Consider the following 27,211-nt stretch of genomic DNA (forward strand, 5'->3'; position numbering starts at 1 on the left):
TGATAAAAGGGACTTAATGACATGGAATTCTGTTAATTGAGAAATTGAGATCTTCTGTGGAATGTTTTAGCAGCCAGTGCCATAGTCAATTTTAGAACGTTTTCATCACCCCAGGAAGAAACCCTGTACCCATTAGTAGTCACTCCTTATTTACTCCAGAATGAGCCTGACTTTGGAATTACTGGATAGGATTTTAAAATAGCTTTTGTTAACTATACTCAGGACGTAGAGGAAAATACACTTGTAATGAATGAACACATAGCAAATCTCAGCAGAGAAATAAAAACTGTAAAAAAGAACCTAGTAGGTATTCTAGAATTGAAAACTTGAATAGCTAATATGAAAAGTGATACTGACTCATTTAAATGGCAAATTAGAAATATAGAAGAGCCAGTAGACTTGAAGATCAATCAGCAGACAATATCCAATCTGAAAGGTAGAAAGAAAAAACATTGGGAAAAAAAGAGTAGAGCGTCACTGATCATGGAACAATATCACGAGGCGGCCTCCCAGATGACATCAGGGTCATACTGCTTAGACCTGGCCTGCGGTACTTTTTAGTAGTGCTTGGGTTTGGCATCTAAGCTAGAAAGCGCTGATGTAAAAACTTAGTAAATACTCTTGAGACTTGTAATTCAACATGATGAGCTGAGGTTACACATATATTTCTCCTCCCTCCCAAAGTGCTAGTGACGTGGTAGGAGAAAAATAAAAGTTACAGTGACCCTAAAGCCAAGACAGGAGACAGGAAAGTTCCCATCAGTAGATCAACAATTTTGAGTAATTTCTGGAACATAAAAGCAGATGGAATCGGGGATGAGGAGAAATCAAACAGTAGAGAAACCTAGAATTCAGGAGATCGCTGAATAAATATGTTCCCAGCAAAACTTGGGGACAGGGATGCTAAAACCTCCTAAAAAGAAGTAGGGATCCTGGACCCGTAGCAGTGGGGTAAAGGGCCGTGGTGTGAAGGATTCCTGGGAGCCTTGTACCCCCTTCTCCTCTAGGGTCCTGGCTCTGCTGTTGGTCCCCAGGCTGCTGCTGGGCTCCACCTCTTTGCTAAATAAGGTGGGGAATATGGTGCCAGGGGCTTCAGTATCAGAAAGAGAAGTGAAGGCATGCATGCTGGAAATAACCACAGGCTGCTGTGTTGTCTTGAAGAGAAGATCACACAAAGAGAAAGGCAGTTTGGCCCAGCAGTGAAACAGATGTGCGTCACCCCTCCCCAAGCCAGCTCTCACTTTGGTTGAAGCCATACATCCAGGCCCCTCTAGTCTGTCTGAAGAGGAGCTCTCCCTGGAGGCATGTGCAGAGCCTTTAGCCAGCCATTATACTGAGGGGAGAGGTCTGCTGATAAGAGCAGTACCTTCCACGGTTGTTGAGAGACATGCAGAAGTCAGTAGTAGTTGTCTTGTCCTTTATAAGTAAGAAAGACCAACCAGGACTTATTAGACATTTTAATGTCTTAAGAGAGCTTACAAGGAAAACAGAAGAAAAAAATAGCTCACTGAGCCCAAAGAAATAAAGTTACTGACTTCACTGCCAACCCAGCAAACCAGAGCTGATCGGTGTGGAGAACAGTGGCGCTGAGATCTCAGGTCTGGCTCAGGCGAGGCATCCGATGCAAAGTCAATTACAGTGACTTTACCAATCACTTAATATTTGCATAGTCATGCTCTGCACATGCTTGCAGTTACAGACAACACCTTTCCTGCCGTCTGGTTCCTGAGATTGGGGTATTACACAGGCCTTGCACTTTTACATGGAACACTAATGACAGTGTGAGCGAGGGTGACTTGAGATTAGAGAAATAGCAAAAGGAAATAGAGTTATGTAATTCTGTGGTGGAGAAAGCCTTACAGGATAGAATACCGGGAAGCCACAAAGGAAAAAACAGTCTCATATTTGACTATGTATAATTGAAAATTTCAATTCAGCAAAACTATAAATGACATGGGGAGAAGAATTTGTAACACATGAAATATATAGAGATTCATTTATATCAATAAGACTAGGATAATCCATTAAATAAAATATATGAATAGATATATTCATATATTATATATATATGATATATATATGATATATATATCATATATATATTCATATATATTCATATATTATATATATTATATATATCATATATATATATTCATATATATTCATATATTATATATATAGTATATATATATACTATATATATAATAGATATATTTTGAGTCAGACAAAGACTCAAAAAATGTCTGACTTCACTTTTTTAGCGAAGAAATTCAAAACAAGATGCCAGTTTTTACTTATCAGATGTGAAAAATTAAAAAGATTGATAAAAGTCCTCTTGTATACTGTTGGAAAGAGTACAGATTGCTGCAGGCTTTTGGCATATTGATCAAAATTTCAAAAGTACGGCCGGCCCGATGGCTCAGGTGGTTGGAGCTCCATGCTCCTAGCTCCGGGGGCTGCCGTTTCGATTCCCACATGGGCCAGTGGGCTCTCAACCACAAGGTTGCCAGTTCAATTCCTCACTCCTGCAAGGGATGGTGGGCTGTGCCCTCTGCAACTAGCAACGACAACTGGACCTGGAGCTGAGCTGCGCCCTCTACAACTAAGATTGAAAGGACAACAACTTGACTTGGAAAAAAGAAAGTCCTAGAAGTACACACTGTTAAAAAAAATTTTTTATTTAAAGTATGACAGTGATTTAGCAATCCACTTCTGGAAATCTGCTCTTCAGAAACATTCTTAAAACTTTGCAAATACATACATAGACGTGGATGCTTGTTACAGAATTGCTGGTTACCACAAAAACTTAGAAACTGTGTGTAGGAGACCTAGGTAATAACCTGTGTGCAAGGTGCACGCCTACTGTAGCTGCCACTTCACCAGTGAAGATAAATGAGTGAGTGTACAGGCACAGAGAAATGCCAGAGATGGGTAAAGGCAAGTCACAGGACAGTAGAATATGAGCTGTGTGTTACTTCTGTAATTAAAAACCATAAAAGTTTTGAATACAACATTACGTTGAAATGGTAGCCAGGCACAGTGGTGTTTCTTAAAACTGGTTTCATTGTATTCTATACAATAAATTGGTGACTTTTAACGTGGTGACTTCTATAACTTGGTGACTTCTCAAAAAAAGTGTACATTCTTGAGCTAGAATCTTAAATGGATTGACTTGGATCCTATGGATAGTTGCAAATGGTCCTGCATCACTTCTTCCCCTTCTAGAAATGTATCTTCAAGTAATATACCTGAACAGTTCTGTAAAGGTACTTACAGTTCTAAAGGTACTTACGGCGTTTGTAACAAAAATTGGAATCATCCTAACTTCAAGAATAGAAGGTTGCTAAAACAAATTATGATATATCCAACTGATGGAATACTAACGGGGCCATCAAATTTGTGCTACAGATTTGTATTTATTGATAAACGTGTTCATTATCTACTGTTAAGTAGAAGGCTTATGAAGCCGTATAATAGTATAATCCCATTTTTGTTTTTAAAAAATATACACACATCTGAAGTCTGGAAGGATATATGCTAAATGCAAATTATGGATGGGTTTATTTTTGTTACCCTTTTCTGCTTTCCAGACTTTTTATTTCTTTCATAATCAAGATTTTATTGGTTGTTTTGAGGATAAGTACACAGACATTTCAGTTTGTACACAATTCTTAACATATGTACCAAAAACCTTAAAAGTCATATAGTTGTGATTCTTTTTTTTTTTTTTTTAAAGATTTTATTGGGGAAGGGGAACTGGACTTTATTGGGGAACAGTGTGTACTTCCAGGCCTTTTTTCCAAGTCAAGTTGTTGTCCTTTCAGTCTTAGTTGTAGAGGGCACAGCTCAGCTCCAGGTCCAGTTGCCGTTTTCTAGTTGCAGGGGGCACAGCCCACCATCCCTTGCGGGAGTCAAACCGGCAACCTTGTGGTTGAGAGGACGCATTCCAACCAACTGAGCTATCCTGGAGCTCAGCGGCAGCTCAGCTCAAGGTGCCGTGTTCAATCTTAGTTGCAGGGGGCGCTGCCCACCATCCATTGCGGGAGTGAGGAATCGAACTGGCAACCTTGTGGTTGACAGCCCACTGGTCCATGTGGGAATCGAACCAGCAGCCTTCGGAGTTAGGAGCATGGAGCTCTAACCGCCTGAGCCACCGGGCTGGCCCTAGTTGTGATTCTTATCTAAATAATTATTCCAGTGACTTTCCAGCTTAAATTTGGAGGCTAATTTTCCTTAGTAGAATATCAAGTACCAACATCTTCAGTATTGATACGCTGTTACATTCCAAGCCCCCCTGATTCACAATTTAATTTCATGTGTACTCCATACTCAAATTTTTAATTTTGTATAGCACCTTAACAAATACTAGGAAAGCTGGACTACCACGCCCAAAGATGTGGCAGAGTGTACAAAATTCTGACAGGGAGAACCAAGATCAGCCAGTGGTTTTGTTTAGGGAGCAATTCTACCAAAAACATGGGAATAGAAATAATTTAAAATGTTCAAGGCATATTGAATGTACAACTGACTTCAAATTGCCATTTGGTATTGGCAGTTTGTATTACAGGATATAAAAACTACCCCCGTCAATGGAATGTTAAGCTGACACCCATCACAATCAAAGCCTCCCAAATTCCATATCTCACTATTTTCTGGTTGTACCAGAAAATAAACAACCAGCAAATGATTTTACCTCTTTATAAAAAATTATTTACACTTAAAAAATGGTATGAGGTGGAATTCCCTCCTTAAAAATGTTTCCAGAGGTATAAAAATCTTGCGTTTTACAAAATAGTTGATAAAAATATTCCTCAGGATTGTACAAGAAGGGAGACAGGGACTGCTGCTAGGAAGACATGGTATATGATACTAATCAGACTTGGCTTCGTTCTCTCCTGCTTCATCTGGGGCTGGACTCTCCTCATTTGTAGTTTCTTGGTCAGCCACTTCGGCCTGTTTTCCCTTTGTTTGCACATTTTTGTCCGCAGATTTATCCTTTCCTGCCGCCTTTTTTGGCTTCGTTTCCACTTTTGCAGGAGGAAGTTTAGCAGACTAATTCCCTGACCTCCTCTTGGGTTCGTCCTTCACTGCCCCCTCGGAGGAGCTGACCTTCTCCTTGGGCATCGTGTTTGTGGGGCGGGTATGTGCCGGGGGCCTGTGGGCCAGGGCGCGCAGCTGACAATCTTCGTGAAGCTGGGCTGCTTGGCAGCTGGCGCTCCTCCCGCCACCCGAGCTGCTGGGACCTGCTACAGGGTTGGTGAGAGAACTGGATCTGTGTTCCAGACTTTTTATTGAGAGCATGCGTTACTTTTAGAATGAAGGGGGGAAATTACATTCACTTTTTTTTGAGGGGGGGATAAAAAGGAGTAAAATTTAAAAATAAAGAAAAATAAAAGTAGTAAATGGTTCATTTGAAACTCATCTGTGCCCTCTTCCCGCAGCAGGCATTCTGGTTTGGGGATAAAGCCATGGCCTAGTGGCTGGCCGTGCCTCCTGCCCCTCTCCCCTGCCCCCAAGACATGGTATTTTCACCGATGGGCTGCTCTTGTCTTTGCTCTTCCTTTAATAATTGCACCTGGTGTCCTTGGGCAGCCCTTGACCAGATGTAAGAGTCTGACTGAGCACTGGCTCTCAGTACCCTGAGGCTTTTCTCAGATTCGGAGGGCAGGAAAGGCTGCTTGTGAACTTTCATCATTTTACCTCCCCCAAGGGTCGTAGGTGGATTCTGTGCCCAGGGTCGCTGCCGAATACCATCCACGTGAGTGATACACATTTCACGGGCACTACTAGTGTCAAGGCCTGGTTGGTGGTTCTGGGTTTGTCAGGGATGCAGGTCTCGGTGCTGAAAGGATTATGCGCCCACTATTGAATGGGCAGGGAAGTGCCCAGAATTGGTCAGAGTAAAGTGGATCTAATAATGAGAATAGCAATTTACCTAATTTCTAGAATAAAAATAATATTGTAAAATTGAGTTATAATTTGTAGTTTAAAAATAAGATCATCATAGTAGTTCTTCTGTTCTTTGATAGAATTTAATGTTGCTTTTGAAGAACTGTCTATTGAAGACAGTAGATGGCAGTGTCCCTCACACGAGAAAAACTTTGATGAAGAAGGAAACTGCATTTAGAGACTCCAGAGTTGAAGACATGCTGCCCTTTTGTGTCACCATTAATTGGGCTAAACTAGTCTTCAAAACAAAAACTTAAGCACAGACTCCTTTGTTTCCAAGGAGGAAAAGCCTGTTGTCATTTCTAATACTTTATGTTACAAAGTGAAAATACAATTATGATTTATAAAGTTTAAATTACATTCCCCTGAGACACTTTTAGTGCACTTTTTTTTCTGCCAAAATATGTCCACTGGCTGCCAACTTCCCTTCTATTTAAAAGGAGTAATAAGACATGACAATAATAAATATGTAGCATTTGGGTATAGAAGAATGTCTTTTTTAAAAAAAATTTATTGGGGAACAGTGTGTTTCTCCAGGGCCCATCAGCTCCAAGTCGTTGTCCTTCAGTCTAGTTGTGGAGGGCGCAGCCCATCATCCCATGGATGCTTGAACCGGCAACCTGTTGTTGAGAGCTCGCGCTCTAACCACCTGAGCCGTCCGGCCACCCCTCCACAACTGAGCTCAGCCGCAGCTCGTTGTCTTCAGTCTAGTAGTGGAGGGTGCAGCTCACTGGCCCTTGTGGGAATCGAACCAGCAACTCTGTTCAGAGCTTGCGCTCTAACCAACTGAACCATCCGGCCGCCCAAGAATGTCCTTTTAAGAATAGTAATCATGAATTCTGTGGCCATGAATGTAGTGGTTGGTAAAGAGAAAAGGATAAGAACAAATGAAATGAGTAAAATTTCGGATTTTACGATCAGTCTAAGATGGCCAAGATAGCCATGTGACTTAAAATGTCACCTGAAAATCAAGACACCAGATGTTAAAAGTGACCTGTAGTAGGATTAGCTGTCATTTATCTTCTGTGAATTATCTAAAGATAGGTATATGTGCCCTTTGAGATTAAAAGAAAAGGAAAACTATTTTCAGCAGAGGAGGAGAAATTAGTTTCGTTTTCTTGCCTGTTTCAATTATAAATTATTTCTTGCATATAAGTGGATACGGTGTAAATGCAAGGTGTAATCCCTTGTGTTTTCAGTGCTAGACATATTTCAGCTTCTGTTCTTACTCCTTAATCTATGTCTGCTAATATCACCAAGCCCCTCAGTTTGCCCACATGGTCAGACAGAGCCAAGTTTCCCTGTTGCGTCCCAGAGGAGTCCTTGCCTCTGGGGATACTGATACTGGTACTGGACTCATCCGCTCCCCTCGGAGTCCAGTTCGCCCTTAACCAACTGGGATGCCCTGTCTGACCCTTAGTTTAACTAGGTTTGACTGAAGTAGCTTGTATCTAGACAAACTTTTAAATGAATGCAATGTGCACATGAAAACATCTGTCTTTGCTAGCTGGACATACGATTGGCCTTTCTGTCTCTTAAGAAGATGGGGACTAAATCATTTTTTTCCTTTCCCTTATATCTTAAAGCACCTAGAAAAAAGCCTGGTACAATGTACCAGCTTCCCTGGTATGAAGTAGATACTTACGAGACTTGTTGAATTAATGATTTAATTTTGAACCCCTTTTCTTTCATAGGCCCTAACTTAGTTGAACAATTTTTGGGGGACTGTATGGGAGGAGGTTACTTACCAGGTGCCAAAATTGGCCAGTTTTTCCCCCATATTTTATCTCATTTATTGTTTATCCAGTTTTTTAAAAAGTATCATTACATATTTATAATGCTGATTACACATATAATTGTTATATATATTCTGGGCTTCATTTTGTTACTGAAGTGAATTCATGTCATTTTAAAATATCAGAACACAAATGTACCAGCATTGAATTAAAAGTATAAAGTCACAAAGGTTTTAGCAGAGCAGGTTCCTGCTGGAATTGGGAGGAGGAAAACAGTGTAAGAAAAGATCGGCATACTCATATATTAGGGTCTTGATAAAAAGCTAATAATTTGTCACCTTAAGGAAGTCTTTTGGTTACATGTGTCATCGTGTGCAAGGGTTCGCTATGCCTGGGCTCCTGCTACTACATGTAAGGAATGGGAGGGACTGTTACTCAGAAACACCACGTCTGTAGTTATGATGTCCCTGAACATAGTTAAGTTCTGTCAACGGAATATTTAAAAAAATAATCCCAGGGAATGATTTTAGTTTTGCTTTCTCTTGCATATTTATACGTTTATTCCATTTACAGTCCTACCACGTGCCAGGTGCTGGGGCTGTGAAGTCACCACACGGCTCCTGCCTTTGAAGTGTTTTCAGTCTAGTGGTAGAAACAGATGTCTAAAGAAATGTAATAGTGTTGGCAGCACCAGTTACAAGGCTGTAGAAGGCAGAGTTGGAACAGAAAGGACAGGGATCTATTGGGGTGGGTACGGTTGGGAAAGTCAGAATATTTGTCACCAGATGTGCCTTTTCTGGTACTTAACCAAAGAGAAAGTTATCAGTTCTTGAGCTGTTGAAGTAGCCAGCTGTGACAGATTGAGCGCATGGCAGTCACCAGCATGGCACCCTCCTAAGGCATTTCCCCTTAAGCATGGATTTTAGAGTAGAACCTATAAACAGAAAGTGATTGCTCCATGTACTTCTCGTTCCACGGGGACTGACCTTGGCTGTGCCTTTATCTTTGCAGCCCCGCTCCAGCTGGTATGGTGCTTTGTATATTAGTGGTACTCGTTAAGTGTTTACAGTGAATGAAATTGAAGAAAATTCATATTGTGAAATAATTTGAGGAGTATTGATTTACTATATAAATACATTTTTTATTTTGTGAAAAGACTTTCCCTAGAATAAATGTAAATAGTAGCTCCCCAGGGTGTTATATAATTGTTTGTAAAAATTTTATTGATTTACCGCATTCCTGTAATTTATTCCAGTGTGTAAATTAGGCTTACATAAATACTTTAGATTAATAACCCTTGTGATTAAAAGTTCACATTTTAATAGCAGTCAGTGTTGTTTTGACTGGTCGTGAGCCAACAGTATGTGTGTTTCTAACAATTGATTTTGCTTAACTTTTTGTTTCAGAGTTAAGACTCTGAGGAAGGAAGTAATCCTGAAATTGTTATTTAAAGTTGATATTTTCCTTAGAAAGTAATATTGGTTAATATTGGAGTAAGCAACGCTTTTTTAAAGTTTTATGTAAAAAATAAAAAGTTTGGGTAGGATGACTTTTTTTGAATGTCATATTTAAGTACCTCCTCCCTTTACACTATTCCTTGTGAATACAGCTCTAAGAATAAATACTTAAACTTTTGTGATCTTTTCAGATACGGTTAAAAAACTCCAGGACCAAAAACATGACATGGAAAGAGAAATCAAGACCCTGCACAGGAGACTTCGGGTAGGATAAATCTTCATGTATGATCTCATTCATTAGAAAACAGTTTTCTGAAAGTTGACTGTGTTATCCTTCATGTTAAGCTCCACATACAGTTATAATATTGACCCTACTGGGCTTTGGGCAGAAAGCAAATGTCATCATTTCACATTGGGACTGGTGATAAGTTCTAGAGAGAAGAATGTATTGGTAATTTATGAGGTAATTTCAGAAAGATGGGTGTAAGAAGCAAGAGTTATACTTTGGAAAGAAAGTTTTATTAGCTCTGGATTATAAGGTACCCCAAAACCTAAGCTGTTTTCATAGGAGTTTTCCATCTTTTGTGGATTTGATCAGCTTGCAAACAGCCGTGCCACCACTCTGATGCAGAGGGTGAGGACACTAATCTCATGGTCTGGATCATGCCTCAGTTGCTCAGGCTGCCTTCATGATGTCGAAACATTACTTCGGAGTCACAGGCACTGGGGTTGGGTGTGGGCAGCTGTGGCTGTGGAGGAGGTGATGCCCTGAGCAGGCTTCCCCCGCATCCTCGGCAGCTCTGGGAAGCGCTGGACCATACAGTTCCTTAGCTCCTCTTTGTCTCTTTATGATTTTGTCTGCATAGATTAAGTTGAGTGTTTTTCTTCTGGCTTCCTCTTCCTTTTCCTTTACTTTTGATTTTTTTTTCCCTGTTGGTTTTTGATGTCAGGATATTTATAGTGTTTCACTATAAGATCTTTCATTATGGTTTGCATACCATTTATCTATAATACCTTCTTGAACTTTTCAGAGGTAAAGTGCTGTAAATTTTGGATGTGTTTATTTTCGTAAGACTTACTTTGAAACTTGCCAGAGGAAGGGAGGCTTGACATTGCCATCATTAGTATTTATGAGCACTCTGATGCCTCAGTAGACAGATACGTAGCTAGAAAATCTTTTCCTCATTGAGAACAAGTTCAATAATAATAATTGCATTACCTCTTATCTATAGGTAATGGTGATTCCCTGGGGTTTAAAAGAAATTTATCATCATTTGGAATAGTGCTTTGCCGCAACCTAATCATAAACACATTTTATTGTTTTTAAATAAATCTTCATTGCTCTCTTTTGGAAATGAAAATTTAGTTTTTTCATATAGGAAGAATCTGCAGAATGGCGGCAGTTTCAAGCTGATCTCCAGACCGCAGTAGTCATTGCAAATGACATTAAATCTGAAGCCCAAGAGGAGATTGGTGACCTGAAGCGCCGATTACATGAAGCTCAAGAAAAAAATGAGAAACTCACAAAAGAATTGGAGGAAATAAAGTCACGCAAGTATGTTTTGAGAGTCCAGTTGTGCATGTATGTTTCAATAGAGAACACTTAAATCCCAGTTTCGTCATGTGCTATTATGGAAAGAATGTGGCATGTGACACTGGTATGAGTGAGTTTGGATCGAGTGGAAGTTACTCAGCTTGGCCTCGTTTTATGACACTTGTGAAACAGCGCAATCTATTTGGATCCTTCAGAGTTGTTGGCAGTGTCCACAATCAGCATCTCTGGAGGGGTCCATTATGGAGGGATCCCTGGCACAGGGTACATTATGGTTGTCTCTCTTCCTCTATCCTCACATTCCCACCCTGTGGCTTTTCTTTAATTATAGCCTCGTGATTAAGGATGTGGACTCGGGAGGCAGGCAGACGTGGCTCCCGTCCAGCTCTGCCTCTAACTAGCTGTGTGATCTTGGTCAGGGCCCTCAGTTTGTTCATCTTTAAAACAGAGGCAATACTACTTGCTTTACAGGGTTGTTGTAAGGCTTAGGTGAGATACGCCTCCACAGCACTCAGGGCCTGATGAGTATGCTTTAGCTAGTATTATTAGAGACCCAAGTGAATTTCTTCATTTCATTCATTTGAGGAGTTTTCACTTGGTTCATGCTCATAAGCACATAATCTCCACAGTTGTATCTTTTCCCATCTCACATAGAGATCACTGTGAACCCAGAGAAAGTATTAGGTGAGATGACATTTGTGATGTACTCAGAGTTCCTCAGTGAGTGGGGGAGAGTAGTTTTTGTGTTTGAGGTTATTATTAAGAATTTGATTATTCATTACTTCGAGTAATTCTTAAGTAGACAGGAAAGAATTTCAGAAAAATATTTAACAGTGTATCTTTGAAAAGCTATCACATTTTATTGTCGCCTGGTTCTAGTGTATAGCCCTGTGGGTGGTATTGCTCAACCATTTTTCTTTGACCTTAAGACAGATCATGGAATGAGCCAGATTATTGTTTCTCCATTGGTATAAAACTTGTATTATATTACCGTTTTTTTCTGGATACTATTAAATGAATAGTATGTTCTATTCTAAAGTTTACCTGAATGATTGAAATTCAACTCTTAAAGAATCGTTCCATTGAATCCTGAAAGCTTATCAGTATTTGAGAAACACATTTGAAGGCAGTACGTCCTGAAAGAAGTATCTTGTAGAGCAGCAGTTCTCAGAGTGAGGTCTGTGAGGTCTAACTATTTTCGTAATAGTACTGACATGTTGTTTGCCCTTTTGCTGTGTTGACATCTGCATTGAGATTGAAAAACAAACATAAACTGTTGATGAATCGAGGCCTTGGCAACAAATTATACTTGCAGTCATTATATTCTTGACCACCACAAACTTGCATTTTAAATAAATGCAGGTTTCACTTAAAGATATCTATGATGAAGCAATAAATTATTAATATTACTAAATGTTGGTCCTTGAGTATATTCTTTTTAATGTTCTGAGTGATGAAATGGAAAGTACACATAAAGCACTTGCATATACCCAAGGATGAGGCTGTTTGGAGGAAAGCATGGTATGATTGTTTTAGTTTGAGCTGTTTTCTTTTTTCATTTTTACTTGAGATTGACTGACAGATTAACTGGATATTCAGACTTTGGTATTTGGTGGATTTTTCTTGAAAATGATTAAGAGAGCGGACACTTTAAGGAAAACAACTGACAATATGGTCCCAGTGGTAAAGTGTGGGCTTTCAAGTGAATGGTAGGATTTTGGAAAACTTGTATCTGACATTTTGAGCATGGCAGCGTTACATATTTAAAGAGCTTCCTGATGAGATCATTGGTGATATTAGCAAATGTGACTTTTAAAAAATAAATTGAATAATGACAGACGTCAACACTCGGAAAATCCGTGTAACTCAGTGAACGAGTATTTTCCGTATGACCAATGCATGATGTTACAATCATGTATGGGCAAAAGAGCCATTCAAAGTACAAGATAGACCAGGGGATTTTATGGACAGAGTAGAAAAGTTCATTTATAGGGTTTTAGATTCCAAATTGCAAGTAACTTTTTTTTTTTTGTAACTAACTTTTAAGTAACTACCACTTGTTGCGTTTTAGTGTAGTACCAAGGAAGAATAGTCGTAGTTATCTAAAAAGCCACAGTTATCTAGTTTAATATCATTAAAATTGTCTTCCCTTTTCCAAATATATATGTGTATAAGGCCTGCTTTTTTTCATATTGCAACAGATAGAATACAGAAAAAATGAGAACTTAGCAATGTTCTATCAAGTCAGATATTAAAGAGATGAGCAAAAATGTAAAAACGCTGCTATTCTTATCCGTTGTTTTATGGTTTTTAAAAAGTCATTTTTCATAAAGTCCTGGGTTTATTTTTATTTTCAGGTGAATTAAATATTCTAAATATTTCTTAGTTTTACTATCTAATGTGGTAAATGTCAGTAGAGATAAAGAAAAGCTTTTAGGGGTCCTCAGTAATTTTTAAGAGTGGAAAGGGGCTCTAAAGACCAAAAAGTTTGATAACGCTTACGCATATTCTTTATCAAAACTTCTTAGCATGAGACTCTCTGGTAAATCTTGAGGCAGAAAAGTGTCAGACGAGCTCATTGGCCACCAAAGACAAATTTTCCTAAGGACTGGCTTCATTTTTGTCCACTATAAACTAACTTGCCAGTTACACGACATGTACAAACTGTAACTAAAAGCTCCTCCCAGATGAAAACTTGTGTGTTAGCTCAGTGAATTAGAGCTGGCAAGAAATGTAGTTGAATCGAGTTTTTAGATGACTCATGGTCTGTCACACTCAGCATGTAGGAGACTCATGTTACTAATATGGGCTCAATCTTTTTTCCCCCCTTTGTAGAAATTCTATTTGGAGACTACAGAAGTTTTTTGTTTTTGTGTTTCTTAATTTAAAAGGAGGGGTTTTGATTTCATTTCTTTGTATTTCCATGTCTACACATGGCATGTTAGCTAGAGCCAGTATAGATTATCCATAAGTATTGGTGAATTCCCAGACTCTCCTGAGAGGAGCCGGGCCTTCTCAGCAGCCCAGAACCTCGGGAGCCCCCGTTCTCAGTCAGGATCTCGGCAGGTCCACCTCCCATGTTACTGCTAATTGATTACCGATGTCCTCACCTTACACTTGCTCAGCTGCAAATGGAAACTGATGGTTGCTTACTGTACTTAGGATAACCTGATATAAAAATTTTAATATCATTTCCTGGGATTGACCAAGCAAATGAGACTGTTAGACCAGGTAATTTATTCAGCTCAACTGATACTATTTTTTATTTTAAACTGATAGTTTTTAATGCTTTTCAGTTGGGAGGGGAAAATGTGTATTATCTGGTATATATGTAAAAAATGTCCTGATTTCAATATTGTTTTCAGGCAAGAAGAGGAGCGAGGCCGCGTGTATAACTACATGAATGCTGTTGAGAGAGATTTGGCAGCCTTAAGGCAAGGGATGGGACTGAGTAGAAGGTCCTCAACTTCCTCCGAACCAACCCCTACAGTAAAAACCCTCATCAAGTCCTTCGACAGTGCATCTCAAGGTAATTTCCTTACACGTCGTGGTAGGGGCAGGCAGTCATAGGCACTCACCTGTGTTCTCTGGGCTACTTTGATGTTCTTTACTAACTCTCTCTGAGGCTCATTAAATTTCGTATATGATTAATGCGTTAGTCTTACTATACAGGAATTTTAATAGGAGATTTGGCATCTAGTCAGCTTCCGAGATCTTGAGCTCAAACTTGTGCCTTACCCCATGGAGAGATGTATTTTCACATATGCCTGTGACTTTTTAAAAAAAATTTATCTGGGTGACAATTGTTAGAAAAATTACATAGATTTCAGGTGTACAATTCTGTATTACATCATCTATAAATCCCATTGTGTGTTCACCACCCAGAGTCAGTTCTCCTTCCATCACCGTATATTTGATCCCCTTTACCTTCATCTACCACCCCCCTCCCCCCTTACTCTCTGGTAACCACTAAACTATTGTCTGTGTCTATGAGTTTTTGTTTCTCATTTGTTTGTCTTGTTCTTTTGTTGTTTTTGGTTTATATACCACAAATCAGCGAAATCATAGGGTTCTCTGCTTTTTCTGTCTGACTTATTTTGCTTAGCATTAAACTCTCAAGATCCATCCATGTTGTCACAAATGCTCCTATTTCATCTTTTCTTACAGCCAAATAGTATTCCATTGTGTATATATACCACAACTTCTTTATCCATTCATCTATCGAAGGACATTTTGGTTGTTTCCATGTCTTGGCCACCGTAAACAAAGCTGCAATGAACATTGGAGCACATTTGTCTTTATGGATAAATGTTTTCAGATTTTTTGGGTATATACCCAGGAGACGGATTGCTGGGTCATATGGTAATTCTATTCATAATTTTTTGAGGAACGTCCAAACTGCCTCCCCATAACAGCTGCACCAGTCTGCATTCCCACCAACAGTGTATGAGGGTTCCTTTTTCTCCACAGCCTCTCCAATACTTGTTACTATTTGTCTTGTTGATGATAGCCATTCTGACTGGGGTGAGGTGATATCTCATTGTGGTTTTTATTTGCATTTCTCTGATGATTTGTGATGTTGAGCATTTTTTCATATGTCTATTTGCCATTTTTATATCCTCTTTGGAGAAATGTCTCTTCAGGTCCTCTGCCCATTTTTCAATTGGGTTGTTTGTTTTTTTGTTGTTGAGTTTTATGAAATCCTTGTATATTTTGGATATTAGCCCCTTATCAGAGGCACTGTTTGCAAAAATCTTCTCCCATTCAGTTGGTTGCCTCTCTTTTTTGTCGATGGTTTCTTTTGTTGTGCAGAAGCTTTTAAGTTTCATATAGTCCCATTCGTTTATTTTAGCTTTTACTTCCATTGCCTTTGGAGTCAAATTCATAAAATGCTCTTTGAACCCAAGGTTCTTTTTTTTTTTTTAATTTTATTGGGGAATGGGGAACAGTATGTTTCTCCAGGGCCTGTCAGCTCCAAGTCATTGTCCTTCAATCTAGTTGTGGAGGGTGCAGCTCAGCTCCAAATCCAATCGCTGTTTTCAATCTTTAGTTGCAGGGGCCGCAGCCCACCATCCCATGCAGGAATTGAACTTGACTTTGTTGTTCAGGGCTCATGCTCTAACCAACTGAGCCATCTGGCCGCCCCAATATGCCTGTGACTTTGAGTACCTTCTCTGTGCCTAAGAACTTTGAGCTGTATGACTTCATCATTGTCCCTTTCTCTGAACTTTTTCAGGCCTGTATATTCAAATACCTACTTGACATTGACACTCAGGTGTCTCCTAGACATTTTATTATGTCCAAAACCAAATCTGTAAATAAATGGTAGCACTATTCCACCCAGTTATTTACGTGTAAGCCAGAAATCTAGTAATCTTTCTTCTTCCTTAAGTCCTTCTTCCTCACCTCCATATCTAATCCATTAGCAAGACCTCCAGCCTGCCTCCAACTTGCATACCTTTTCTCTGTCTACTTCTCTCCATCTCTAATGGTACAATCAAATACTAGTTCAGCCACCATCAACTATTAATTTCACTAACCTCCTAATTAGTCACTTCATTTCATTTCATGATAGAAAGGTCTTTTCTTGCTTAAAATCATTTAATTGCCTTATTATAGTTAGAATGAAATTCAGATCCCCAGATGCTTATATGGTCTGACCTGCTTTCCTCTTTCCCACTCTTCCTCTACCCTGTACACTCCAGCTATACTCTACTTCTGGTCCTGAAACAAGCCAGGCCTGCCAGGAGAACCTGGAAGCATGTCCTCCCCACCTTCAAATGACTGGCTGCTTTTCATCTCTCTAATCTCAGCTCTGGGAACAGGAAAGGATGTCCTTTTTTTTAAAACAACTAATTGTCATATGTCCTTAAGCTTAAGTTTTCATCTAGAAATTCTTTATACAATAGGCTTTATGCTAATTCACTCTGATAAGAGTAGAATTTCTAGAATCTATATTCTGTGATTACAAATCAGATTTCTTTGACTGAAAATCCGAGCAAAAGTCACTTGTATACTCACACACACACTGTTGGCGTAGCGTTTTGGAGTATAGCTCAGGTAGTACCTTCCAATTTAAAGTGCCATATTCACAGACCCCAAAGTTCTTCGACATGATATTGGCACAAGTGTGTAAAGACAGATACATATATAAAGTTTTCAGTGTAGTGTGGGAGAAAATGGAAAACCTGGAAATAGCTTAAATGCCCATTAAAAGGGTTAAGCTAGTTATGGCCCATTGATGCAGTAAAAAACTTTGCATCTTTAACAAAGATGAGGTAGTTCTTGAAGCACCAATGTTAAAATATGTCTGCAACCCTTTACAGCAAGTTGCACACCAGTATTGCATAGTGTGATCTCATTTTGTTTTTTAAAGTACATAGATATTTTCATTGAAAGTGCAAAAAAGAGGCACTCAGAACAACTGTTAGGGGCTACCTCTGTATAATATGATGGGGTAAGATGAAAGAGGACTTGAAAAATGTATATACTTCTAAAATAAAATGATAATAGAATGTCTACACTAGACTAAAATCATGCAGTTATTCGAAGTATTAATAAAAAGGGCTTAAATGCAAAAAGATAATCTGCTTCTATACTGATCTTTTTTAAAAAATATTTTGTAGTAAAATACATCTAAATGACCCAGAAATTCTATTCCTAGTTATATATGCAAAAGAAGTGAACATAAATATTCAAATACTCGTACACGAATGTTCCTAGCAGCACTATTCACAATAGCCAGACATGGAAACAACTGAAATACACAGTTAGTGCACATGTTCTACGTACCAGGCTTCTCCCCTGATGTAGGTACAGGCATACTCCTCCTGGGCTTTCTTGTACTTGGATTTCATTGATTTATGGAGCACTTTAACCTTAAATTAACTAATTAACAAAAATGAAATGATTGGAATAAACAGGGTTGGAAATAAACACACCAGGGAACAAACAGTCCACCTGGTGGCAGGAGAAGCACAGTCTCCTGGGCAGGCATGGCTGTGTGTTCAGGGGCATCAGTCAGGACAGTTCCTAGGGGAGCTGAGCGCGTTGGGTAAGCCAGTGAACTCTGCAGCGGAAACCAGTTATAAAGGCTCCCCCTGTACCCGGATGTATCATTATGTACTGGTGTGCTTGTTGTTTTTCTAGTACCAAACCCCACGGCAGCTGCAATTCCTCGCACACCTCTGAGTCCAAGCCCTATGAAAACGCCCCCCGCGGCAGCTGTCTCCCCCATGCAGGTAAGTGCCTGAGGCCTTGGAGTCTCAGCATGTGGAAGGTTGTCCTCTTCAGAGTCAGTCCCACTTATTTCTGGGGGCAAGTGACTACTACATGAGGGAGCCAGTTGGGATTTGTTTCCTAAAGTACTGTGAATGTCCTTAGTTGAGGTAAGTTATGTGAATGTCGGTTGTGTTATTCTGAAAATCTCTAATGTGATAGCTAACCATTATTGAGCACTTACTATGTGTTCCACACTGTTGCGAATACCTCGTAATGTTCTCTGTTGGGTATTAGGTACTGTTCTTATCCCTCCTTTTCCCATGTGGAAACAGGCCCAGAACGGTAAACAACTCGCCGAGGGGCATACAATTAAGAAGTGGTAGAGCTGGGATTCGAACCTGGATAGTGTGGCTATAGAGACCATGCTTTTAACCAGCATACTAAGATACCTCTCTGGGTAGAACATGTAGTTAGCGTTCCTCAGCCTATGCTGCATAACGCATCACTTCAAAACTTAGTGGCTTAAAACAGCAATTTATTATTTTTCACATTTCTCTGGGTTGACTAAGCAGTTCTTTGCTGGCTCTGCATGGGCTCGTTCCAGCACCAGAACTTAGCCAGAGGATGGGCTGCGGCCTGGGCTCAGTGGGGATAGCAGGGCCGCCCTCTCCATGTGGTCTTTCCTCTCAGGCTCCTTTGCTCCCGGAGAGTCAAAGTAGAACTTAGCAAAGTCTATGAAGACCTAGGCTTGGAGTTTGGACTGTCACTTTTGTCCCATTCTTTTGGTCTAAGGAAGTCATAAGGCCAGCCCAGATTCAGAGTGGTAGGGTCTGCGCAAGGCATGAATTTAGAGAGGAGTAAATAAAAGTACAGTAGGAGCATTCGCTAATTGGTGTATTTAAGAATTCTCTTTAAACAAAATAATGAGATTATACTCAGAATACCAGTGGTTGCCAGGGGTCAGTGATGTGGGGTCAGGGAGGGGGAGGGACGGTGTAATTGTCTAAAGGCCACAGGAGGGGTCCTTGTGATTGAAGCAGGCTGTATCTTGACTATGTTAATGTCAGTATCCTGCTTGTGATATTACACTGTAGAGTGACAAGATGTTATCTTTGGGGAAAACTGAGTAAAGAGCACATCGGCCCTTTCTGTATTAATTTTTAAAATAGTATATTGGTCACATTATATGTGTGGGGGGGGATTTTCAGCCTTACTACGTGTATAATAGTATGGAAGGAATTAGGGAAGTTCATAACTAAATATTTACTCTCTGCGACTTTGTCTGTAAGGCCCAGCTGGCTCCGGATTTCACCTAACTTAGACACTGTTTATCTTATGATTTCAGAGACATTCTATAAGCGGACCAATCTCTACATCCAAACCCCTGACAGCCCTGTCAGATAAGAGACCAAACTACGGGGAAATTCCTGTTCAAGGTACATCTCATAGGTTGCAGTATTTCACTTTTGTTAATTTTTTTATTCTGACTTTTTTGGTTAACAAAATTGTCATTTTCTTTGTTCTTGATGTTATTATAACCAGTCTGGTATACATCTTTATCAAAAGTTTACTACTCGTATGCATTAATTACAAATGGGGAGATTAGTTGTTAACAAATGCATGTTGGAAGACAGCTCTCTCATGACATCAGGATGGGTAATAGAAAGCACACACCATTGCAGGGCACTGTGTTCCATACTTCTTCGTGGGGTACACATTGTAACCCCATTTTACAGATACTCAAAATTTGGCTTCAGAAAGTTAATCTTAACACAGGTTAACATAGTTAATGAATAGTAGACCTGGGCAGCCTGACTCCAGAGCCCATTTTAAAAATCTCTGTGCTCTGTATTGTTGTTCATAAGAAGAAATTGAGACTCCAGAAGATGAAGCCCAGCAGTGTTTCTCCGTACTGTGAAGGGCCTTGCCCATTCTCCCATAGATGGCTCTTTGCGGTGGAGCTGGCACCTAAGGCCGTCCCCTCTGCTGAGATCACGGCTCCTTCCTTCTCTTACCCACACTGCCTTTTACGTGTGGTGCGACAGTGCGTTAGGAAAATGGTTGTGGCATTGGCGTGGGCTGTGACAGGCAGCGCTGCGTTGGGATAGGTGTGCAGATGTTAAGCAGGTGTGCGCGTCACTCAGGAGCCTGGGGCTCCTCGTAACTGCTACCAGCCGGTTACCCCCACCATTCCTCTGTGCATTCTCTCGGTTGTAGAAAGTAGGTGTTCGGCTCTGTCGGGAAGACTACAAGGTTTCGGTAGGTGTGGGGAAGAAATCAGCAGACTTATTTCCCTTATTCCATTAAAGTACCTGAAGGAAGAGTTCAGTTTGGCAGTGAAACTGGCCCCATGTCTGCCAGTCTGGAGTGTTCAGTAAGCTGCTTGTGCAACATTTAGGGACGGTGGAAGATGGCACTGCGGCTGCTTTCCCGGCACCAAGATGTGCATTCTACCCCTGCTCCGTGTCTTGCAGCTCATTTGTCAATTATGACCCGAGGTCTTTTCTCCCCTTAGAATACCTAGCTCATGGGATTCTTAAACCCTTCTCTTCCCAGGCTCTCCTAAGCCCCGCACACACGCTTTCATCTTTCCTGTTCCCTCAAGCTGCTTTCATCGAGGTTGCCAGTGAGGTGTTGCCAACCCAGTCAGCTCTCAGTCCTCATCTGCTGTGAACTGGCGGCAGCATTTGGCCGTGTGGAGCACTCCCTCTTCCAGGATGTTCTTTTTGGTTTTCATGATGCCCCACTCTTGCATCTTTTCCTCCCGCCTTTGCTGCTGCTCTGTCTCCTGTGCTTGTTGCTCCTCCCTGACCAGTAAGTGGTGGTGTACCCCAGAGCTCAGTCCCTACGCCTGTCTTCTCTCTGTCTGTACTCCGTTACTGTGTCTCGTGGCTTTAACTACTGCTTTTATTCTGAGGACCGCCAAATTTCTATCTCCAGCCTGTTCCTCTCCTATGGACTCGAGAGGTGTGTATCCAATTGCCTATTTGACACATCACATTTGCATGTTGAATACTCTCCCACTGAGGTCGTCCCGGACAAGATTCCCACATTTCCCAAACTCATTCAGCCTGTAGACTTCTCTACCTCAGTTAATGGCAGTTTCCTCCTCCAGAAACTTTGGAATCATCCTTAACTCCCTTTTTCATCTTAGACCCCCATATCTGAACCCTGTTCAGTTCTTTAGGAAACCCATTTGCTCTACCTTTGAAATGCACCCGGAATATTGCTCTTCCTCCACTACCACCATCACCTCTCACCTGCGTTCTGGCAAAAGGTTCCTAATCCCCCGCCCAGTCTGTTCTTAACCCCACAGTCAGTGTAGTCTTGAAAAATATAAATTGGAACAGGTCACTGTTCTCAGAACCTTCCACTGGCTCCCATTTCATTCAGAAGAGAAGCTTGAGTTCTCTTAGTGGCCGCCAGGCCCTCCCAGCCTGGCCTCAGTTGCCTGTCTGGCCTCGTCACCTTTCTCTCTCCGTCTGTCTGTCTAGCCGCATGGGCTTCCTTGTGTCCTGCGTACTCAGGCACACTCCTGACTTAGCAGCCTGACATGCCTGACAGGTGTTCCTCTTCTGGAACACTTGTCCAGGAGGAGGGATCCTGGCTTCGCTCCAATTTTACCTCGGGGAGGGCCTTCTCCCCTTTTGACTGCTACCCTCCAGGCTCACCTTGCTTGGCTCACAGCAGGGCACGGTTTACCAGGGAAAGCCAGCACCAGCAGTGTTCCTTGAACTTATCTGTTGATAACTTTGGGAACTTCGTTTTCACAAGCAACCCAAGTGATTCTTAGTAAAGGATAATTAGACAAAGATTATTGTTTCATTTTTCTTATTGCCATGGCTTTTGTGGGTGGGGAATGGGGTGTGGAAGGTCTATGGGCCAAGGTTATTGAAAACACAGACTAAATGTGTTAACGTGTCTCCAGGCCTCTGTTGAATCAGACCTTTTCCTGGCTCTGCTCTTTTTATTATCTGGTAATGTATCAAATGATAATGCCATTGGGCATGGGGTGTGCGTGGTCAGTCTGTGTTAATGCCAGTCTAATTCTCCACTTTAGTCTGTTATAATGCCTTAATGGGGCTTAGTGGAAACAGTGCAAATACAGGAGACAGAGGGAAACACACTTAGGTGAATTTTTATCTGAGAATTTGTTGATAGTGTGATCTTATCTTACACAATCACTAGAGAAAGAAACCACTTACAAAACTAAGAACAACCAAATGATTCTTGGTCATAAAAAGCCACCGCGGTTATCCAAACTGTGATAAGAGAGTAGTATTTTTGAGCTGTCTTGAACTGCTTTACTTCTTTGATTGTCACCTTTATCTTGGCCTAAATTTAAAAAAATACAGTCTATAATTTTCATTTTGAAAGTTTTAGTGGCTTCATTACTGAAATTTAAAAGGGTGCTGCCTCTTGTTCTACTACACTTAAATTAGAATATTTGTTGTTTTTTTTGCAGTTAAGTATTTTATAACAGGTGTGGGGTTTTTGTTTGTTGTATTTTAGCATCATGCTTGTATGTCAGTTGTAGGAGAATGTTTTAGACCAGAGAAATCTTATAAATGAACTAATCAAATGCTCTTTTATTAGTATTGTCAGCAGTTGAGTTAAATGGTTGCGGTCATGACTGGCACCGCCTCAGTGAGTCTTTGTAGACAGCATGTGAATTAGTGTCTGTGGCCTAAGCAGGAAAGGATATATCAGCTACCAGGTACATGGATATAGGTAGTTGGGAAGGTCTTTACTGTCCCCATTTGCACAGTGATCTTCAAAAGGTCCAGAGTGTTAAGCAAAGACCTCAGCTGATGGTTCAGGTGGTTGGAGAGCCTGGGGTTGTCCAGTGTCAGTGTGACCTCGTGAGTGTCATGTCTGTGTTACCAGCTCAGATATGTAAATATCTGAGAAAGTTGATTAGTCCACTTTTAGTCATGTTCTGTAAAGAAATTCATACTGTTATCTATGTAAATAGTATTACTTGAGGCTTAGAGATGTAAAATTTTTTCAAAACTCAGTATTTTGAAAAAACATTGATTTATGGTAAGGGTATACATAATAAATAGGACACAAAGTTTGGAGATTTTTCTAGAAATAGAAAGCTAAGCCTTTGTTAAAAATTATTATCTCTTTACTTTTAAGTTAAAATAAAAAAGAAAACTTTCTGTTAAAAAGGTTTCATAGCAATTTTTGTTCTCCAAAGAGTAGATCTAAATCAGATTTTGGCCCAGCCCTAGATCCAGCCTTAGTGGGGAAATTCCCAGGAGAAATTCAGACAGAAATCCTGCCTCTCTGTGTTTATAGCCTAATGGATATCTATTCAATTCTAAGCCATCCCCACCCCCATTTTCCTTTTCTTCTCTATGGTTCTTGGTATTTGTCTTGATAGACCAAGTATCTAGCTTCTGTTTTTTCCCAAAGTATTATGAAAATTTTCAAGCCTACAGAAAAGTGGAAAGAAATAGTATAGTGAATGTCCATCTCATTACCAAGATTCTACAGCATTTTCCTGTGTTCTCTTTATCACATATTTACCCACCACTCTATCCTTCCTGCAGTCTATCTTTTCAAAAATGCTTTTCAACATAAGTTGCAATCAGTCCATTTGAACATGTGTTGCAATATTTGCTTAAGGTGTTCTGTCTGTCTTTAAAATCAAAATTTTGAGATAAGTTTAGATTAACAGAAGAGTTGCAAAAATATTAAAGCTCTCTTCTACCCTTTACCCAGGTTCCCTATGTGAACATCCTACATAAGCATAGAATAATTATCAAGAGTAAGAAATCAATATCGTTGAAATGTTATTAACCTAAACTACAGACTTTATTGGATTACCGGTTTTTTCCACTGATGTTCATTTTCTATCCCAAGATCAAGTCCAGGATCCCCCTTTGTATTTACTGGTCTTATTTTCTTAAGTCTCCACCAGTCTGCAACAGTTTATCAGCCTTTCCCTGTCTTTCTTGACCTTGACACTTTTGAAGAATACTAGCCAGTTATTTTTTTTGGAATATCTCTTTGTATGGATTTGTCTGATATTTTCTCCTGATTAAGTTGAGGTTATGTTTTATTGGGAAGGTTGTCACAGGGGTGATGTGCCCCTCTAAGTGTCACGGGACAAGGGGCACATGATGTCGATATGTCTTATTATTGGTGATGTTGACCTTGGTCACTTGGTTAAGGTTGTTGTCTGCTAGTAATCGATAAATATTCTGTTCCTGCTTAAACTTTCTCTCCCTGACTTTAACATCTGTTTGTACATTTTTCCTGCAGCAGTGATTGCTGTGGTGTTTTAGTGGTGATACTCTTTTTGTAAGGAATTATTTCCATTATGTTGTTATACTTATTGTTATATTTATAGCACTTGTATTAGTATAGACTCTCGGATATTTATCCCTTGGGTTATAATTGATTATTGTTATTTTGTTGCTCAAGTTATTCCAACTTTGGCCACTGGGAGCTCTTTCACATTGACTCCTTGCCCTTTGATGCACCGAACTCCTCAAAAGCATTTTCTTACTTGGGGCACCACAAGATGATCCAGGCTTGTTTATGTCCTGCATGAGCTCTGGAATCAACCAGTTCTCCAAGGAACCCGAGTTACTTTTCTTAGAGAATGGTATTTAGAAAACAAGATCTGGGTGCTGGATGGACTTACTGCTGCTGAGATTTCACTGCCTCCAGTTCCTCTCTGGATAGAGCTAAGAAAATTTCATGTATGTATAACCAGCCCATGCGTACAAACGTGGAACTATTCTTTCTGTATCCATCTAGCTATCAAAAACCACGAGTTTACACGAATGCCTCTGACTCCAAGTCTGCCCCAAAGAGTGCGTTCTAGCCTTTTCTGTTTCCTTATTTGTAACATCTTTCTCTTGACAGTGAGAAGCCTGGCTTGCATTATCTACAATATGTGTACTTACTTGTTCAACCCTAGTCTATAGTAGTTTCAAAACTGTTAAACCACACCCCTCTGAGAAGCAAATTTACCAGAGTATGGTGTTTGCGTGCAGTTCTTTTTGTGTTCAGCCTTAGAGTAGCAGTCAAAACACCTGTTTTTACAAAATTACTTTGGTCAGCGCCTGTTTTTACCACAGTCTCAGTGTGGTTATTTGTAATACAGTTAGATGAATTTTGTCACAGTCTGCATTCCATCCCCTTTTCCCCAATGCTGGTTGATTAAAAAAATTATATACAGTAAAATCTACTCTCTGTTCTGTGCATATTTAGCAACTTCCCTGGCCTCTACCCACTAGACATGAAGCACCCTCTAAGACGCCAGTAGCACCCCCGCCTCCCCACTTGTGGCAGCCAAATATGTCCCAAGCAACACATTGGCAGAATTGCCCCCAGTTGAGAACCAGAGACATAGTTCTCATATGATTTGTCTAATTTCAGCAGAGATATGGAAACTGTAAGTGAAAATCAATTAGGAAATCCCAGCTGATCTTGCATGTTGCCTCCTATTTCCATCGGAGGCTTTAACATATTAATCATGGTTATTTTAAATACCCTGTCAGATGGTTCCAACATCTATGCCACATGTGATTGTGGTTTTATTGATGATTTTGTGTCTTGACATAGTGAGCTCGATATATTTTTTCCTTGTTTTTTGTATATTTTATAATCATTTCTTGAAAGCTGGACATCTTGTGTAGGATTGTAAATTGGCTTTATGCCTTTTCATGGGCACCTCTTTCCTTCTGCTAGGTATTTAGTGTGGGCATTTGAGTTAATCTACTCAGGAGCTGGGTTGGGTTTTGAGTTTCGTTGTTGCTGTGATGTCCTCACTGCACAACAGGTTTCCAGTTGCTCTAGTAATAAATACTTCGTGTTTAGGGGGAGAGCTGGTGTTCCAGAGGATTTTTCTAAATGTCTGCTCCATTTTCAGCTTTAGGTTGTCCTTTGCATTGCATCGCAGAGAGAGCCTGTCTCATATTCTTGCAACTCTTTCATCTGAGATTTCCTATTTGTTCATTTGTTGAGAACATACGTACTTTCCTTTGTGACATTGAGCATATTTGTAATAACTGCTTTAAAATTCTTTTCTGCTAATTCCAACATACAGATAATAATCTTCAGGTAGGTTTCCATTTCTTTTGAGTATGCGTCACTTTTTCCTTTTTTTTGTTTGTGTGGGATTGTAATTTGGGATTGTTTCTTGGGCAGCATAACTCACGTGTTATAGAGATTCTGGATTCTCTTTTGTTCCTTTGCAGATAATTGATTTTTGTTAGCAAGCAGTTAACTTGACTCACCTCAGATTCCAGCCTCTTAAGTTGAAGTACCTGGTCAGTTATTTTGGCCTTAATTCAACTCTTTGAAATCTGATTGTTTGCGGATTTCAGAGGTCAGTGAAAGATGTAGGCAGAGTTTATATACTGTTTCCCCCCAAATAAGACCAAGCCAGACAATCAGCTCTACTGCGTCTTTTGGAGCAAAAATTAACATAAGACCTGGTCTTACTTTACTATAATATGATACCGGTCTTATGATATGATATGATATGATATGATATGATATGATATGATGATATATAATAACAGGTCTCATGTTATTTCTTGCTCCAAAAGATGCATTAGAGCTGATTGTCCAGCTAGGTCTTATTTTCAGGGAAACATGGTACAGAACTTGTGACTCTTTCCTTTCTGGTCTTTCCCCTACCCCCTCTCTTTCCAGCAGTCTTGGTTGTTCTGAGATATAGCCTGTGTTTCTTCAAGGCAGTAAGGCTATTTTCTACCAAATTTGCACTGCCTTACATGGCCTCAGCTGGGGCCTATATCCCTGCCTACAAGCCATAAAACTGGGAAACTCACCCAGTGCTATTTCCTTCTTCCAAGTGTAGACTCCTTTCATTTTTCTGCCTGCTTTGGTTTCTCTTCAGTGGCTTTAAGTAGTTGATTTTAATATTTTTTCAAAATTTTAGAGTTGTTTTTGGCAGGAGCATTGGTCCATTTGGAACTCCTCCTCTGTGAACAGAAGTTGGATAGTTAGGCTTCTATTTTTAAACCCACTATTTTGCTTATAAATTTGATTAGGGAAACAATAAAGGGACAACGCCTGCACCTATTAATTTCTATGATATCTAAAATAAGAGAAAATTAAGTAGCAGACCTAGTGTGCTTATGTTACTGCTGCCTGTCTGTCGGAAGGGAACAGAGTATCTCTGTGTAGGTTTATCCCTGTATCTGAGCCCTGGATCACATCCCCCTGGACTTTCATAGATGCTGTTAGCCTCATGCTATTATCCCCTTCTCCTGTATCTTCAACCGCACCCTCTCTGTTGGCTCTCTTCC

At 40.1% G+C, this 27,211-nt stretch overlaps 1 protein-coding gene across 11 annotated transcripts in view; it reads left to right on the forward strand.

The window, feature by feature from the left end:
• The window catches only part of SPECC1L (sperm antigen with calponin homology and coiled-coil domains 1 like), a 124,358-nt gene that overhangs the window by 47,368 nt on the left and 49,779 nt on the right, over positions 1 to 27,211 (forward strand). For all 11 annotated transcript variants that reach the window (XM_081037329.1, XM_081037337.1, XM_081037335.1 and 8 more), the window contains 5 exons: positions 9,334 to 9,407; positions 10,522 to 10,697; positions 14,060 to 14,223; positions 17,844 to 17,935; positions 19,261 to 19,351. In XM_081037329.1, the coding sequence (XP_080893455.1) occupies positions 9,334 to 9,407; positions 10,522 to 10,697; positions 14,060 to 14,223; positions 17,844 to 17,935; positions 19,261 to 19,351 (597 nt within the window). The remainder of the gene's footprint in view (positions 1 to 9,333; positions 9,408 to 10,521; positions 10,698 to 14,059; positions 14,224 to 17,843; positions 17,936 to 19,260; positions 19,352 to 27,211) is intronic.

The sequence above is a fragment of the Rhinolophus hipposideros genome (assembly GCF_964194185.1).
Source record: "Rhinolophus hipposideros genome assembly, chromosome: 24".
In the NCBI taxonomy this organism is placed as follows: Eukaryota; Metazoa; Chordata; class Mammalia; order Chiroptera; family Rhinolophidae; genus Rhinolophus; species Rhinolophus hipposideros.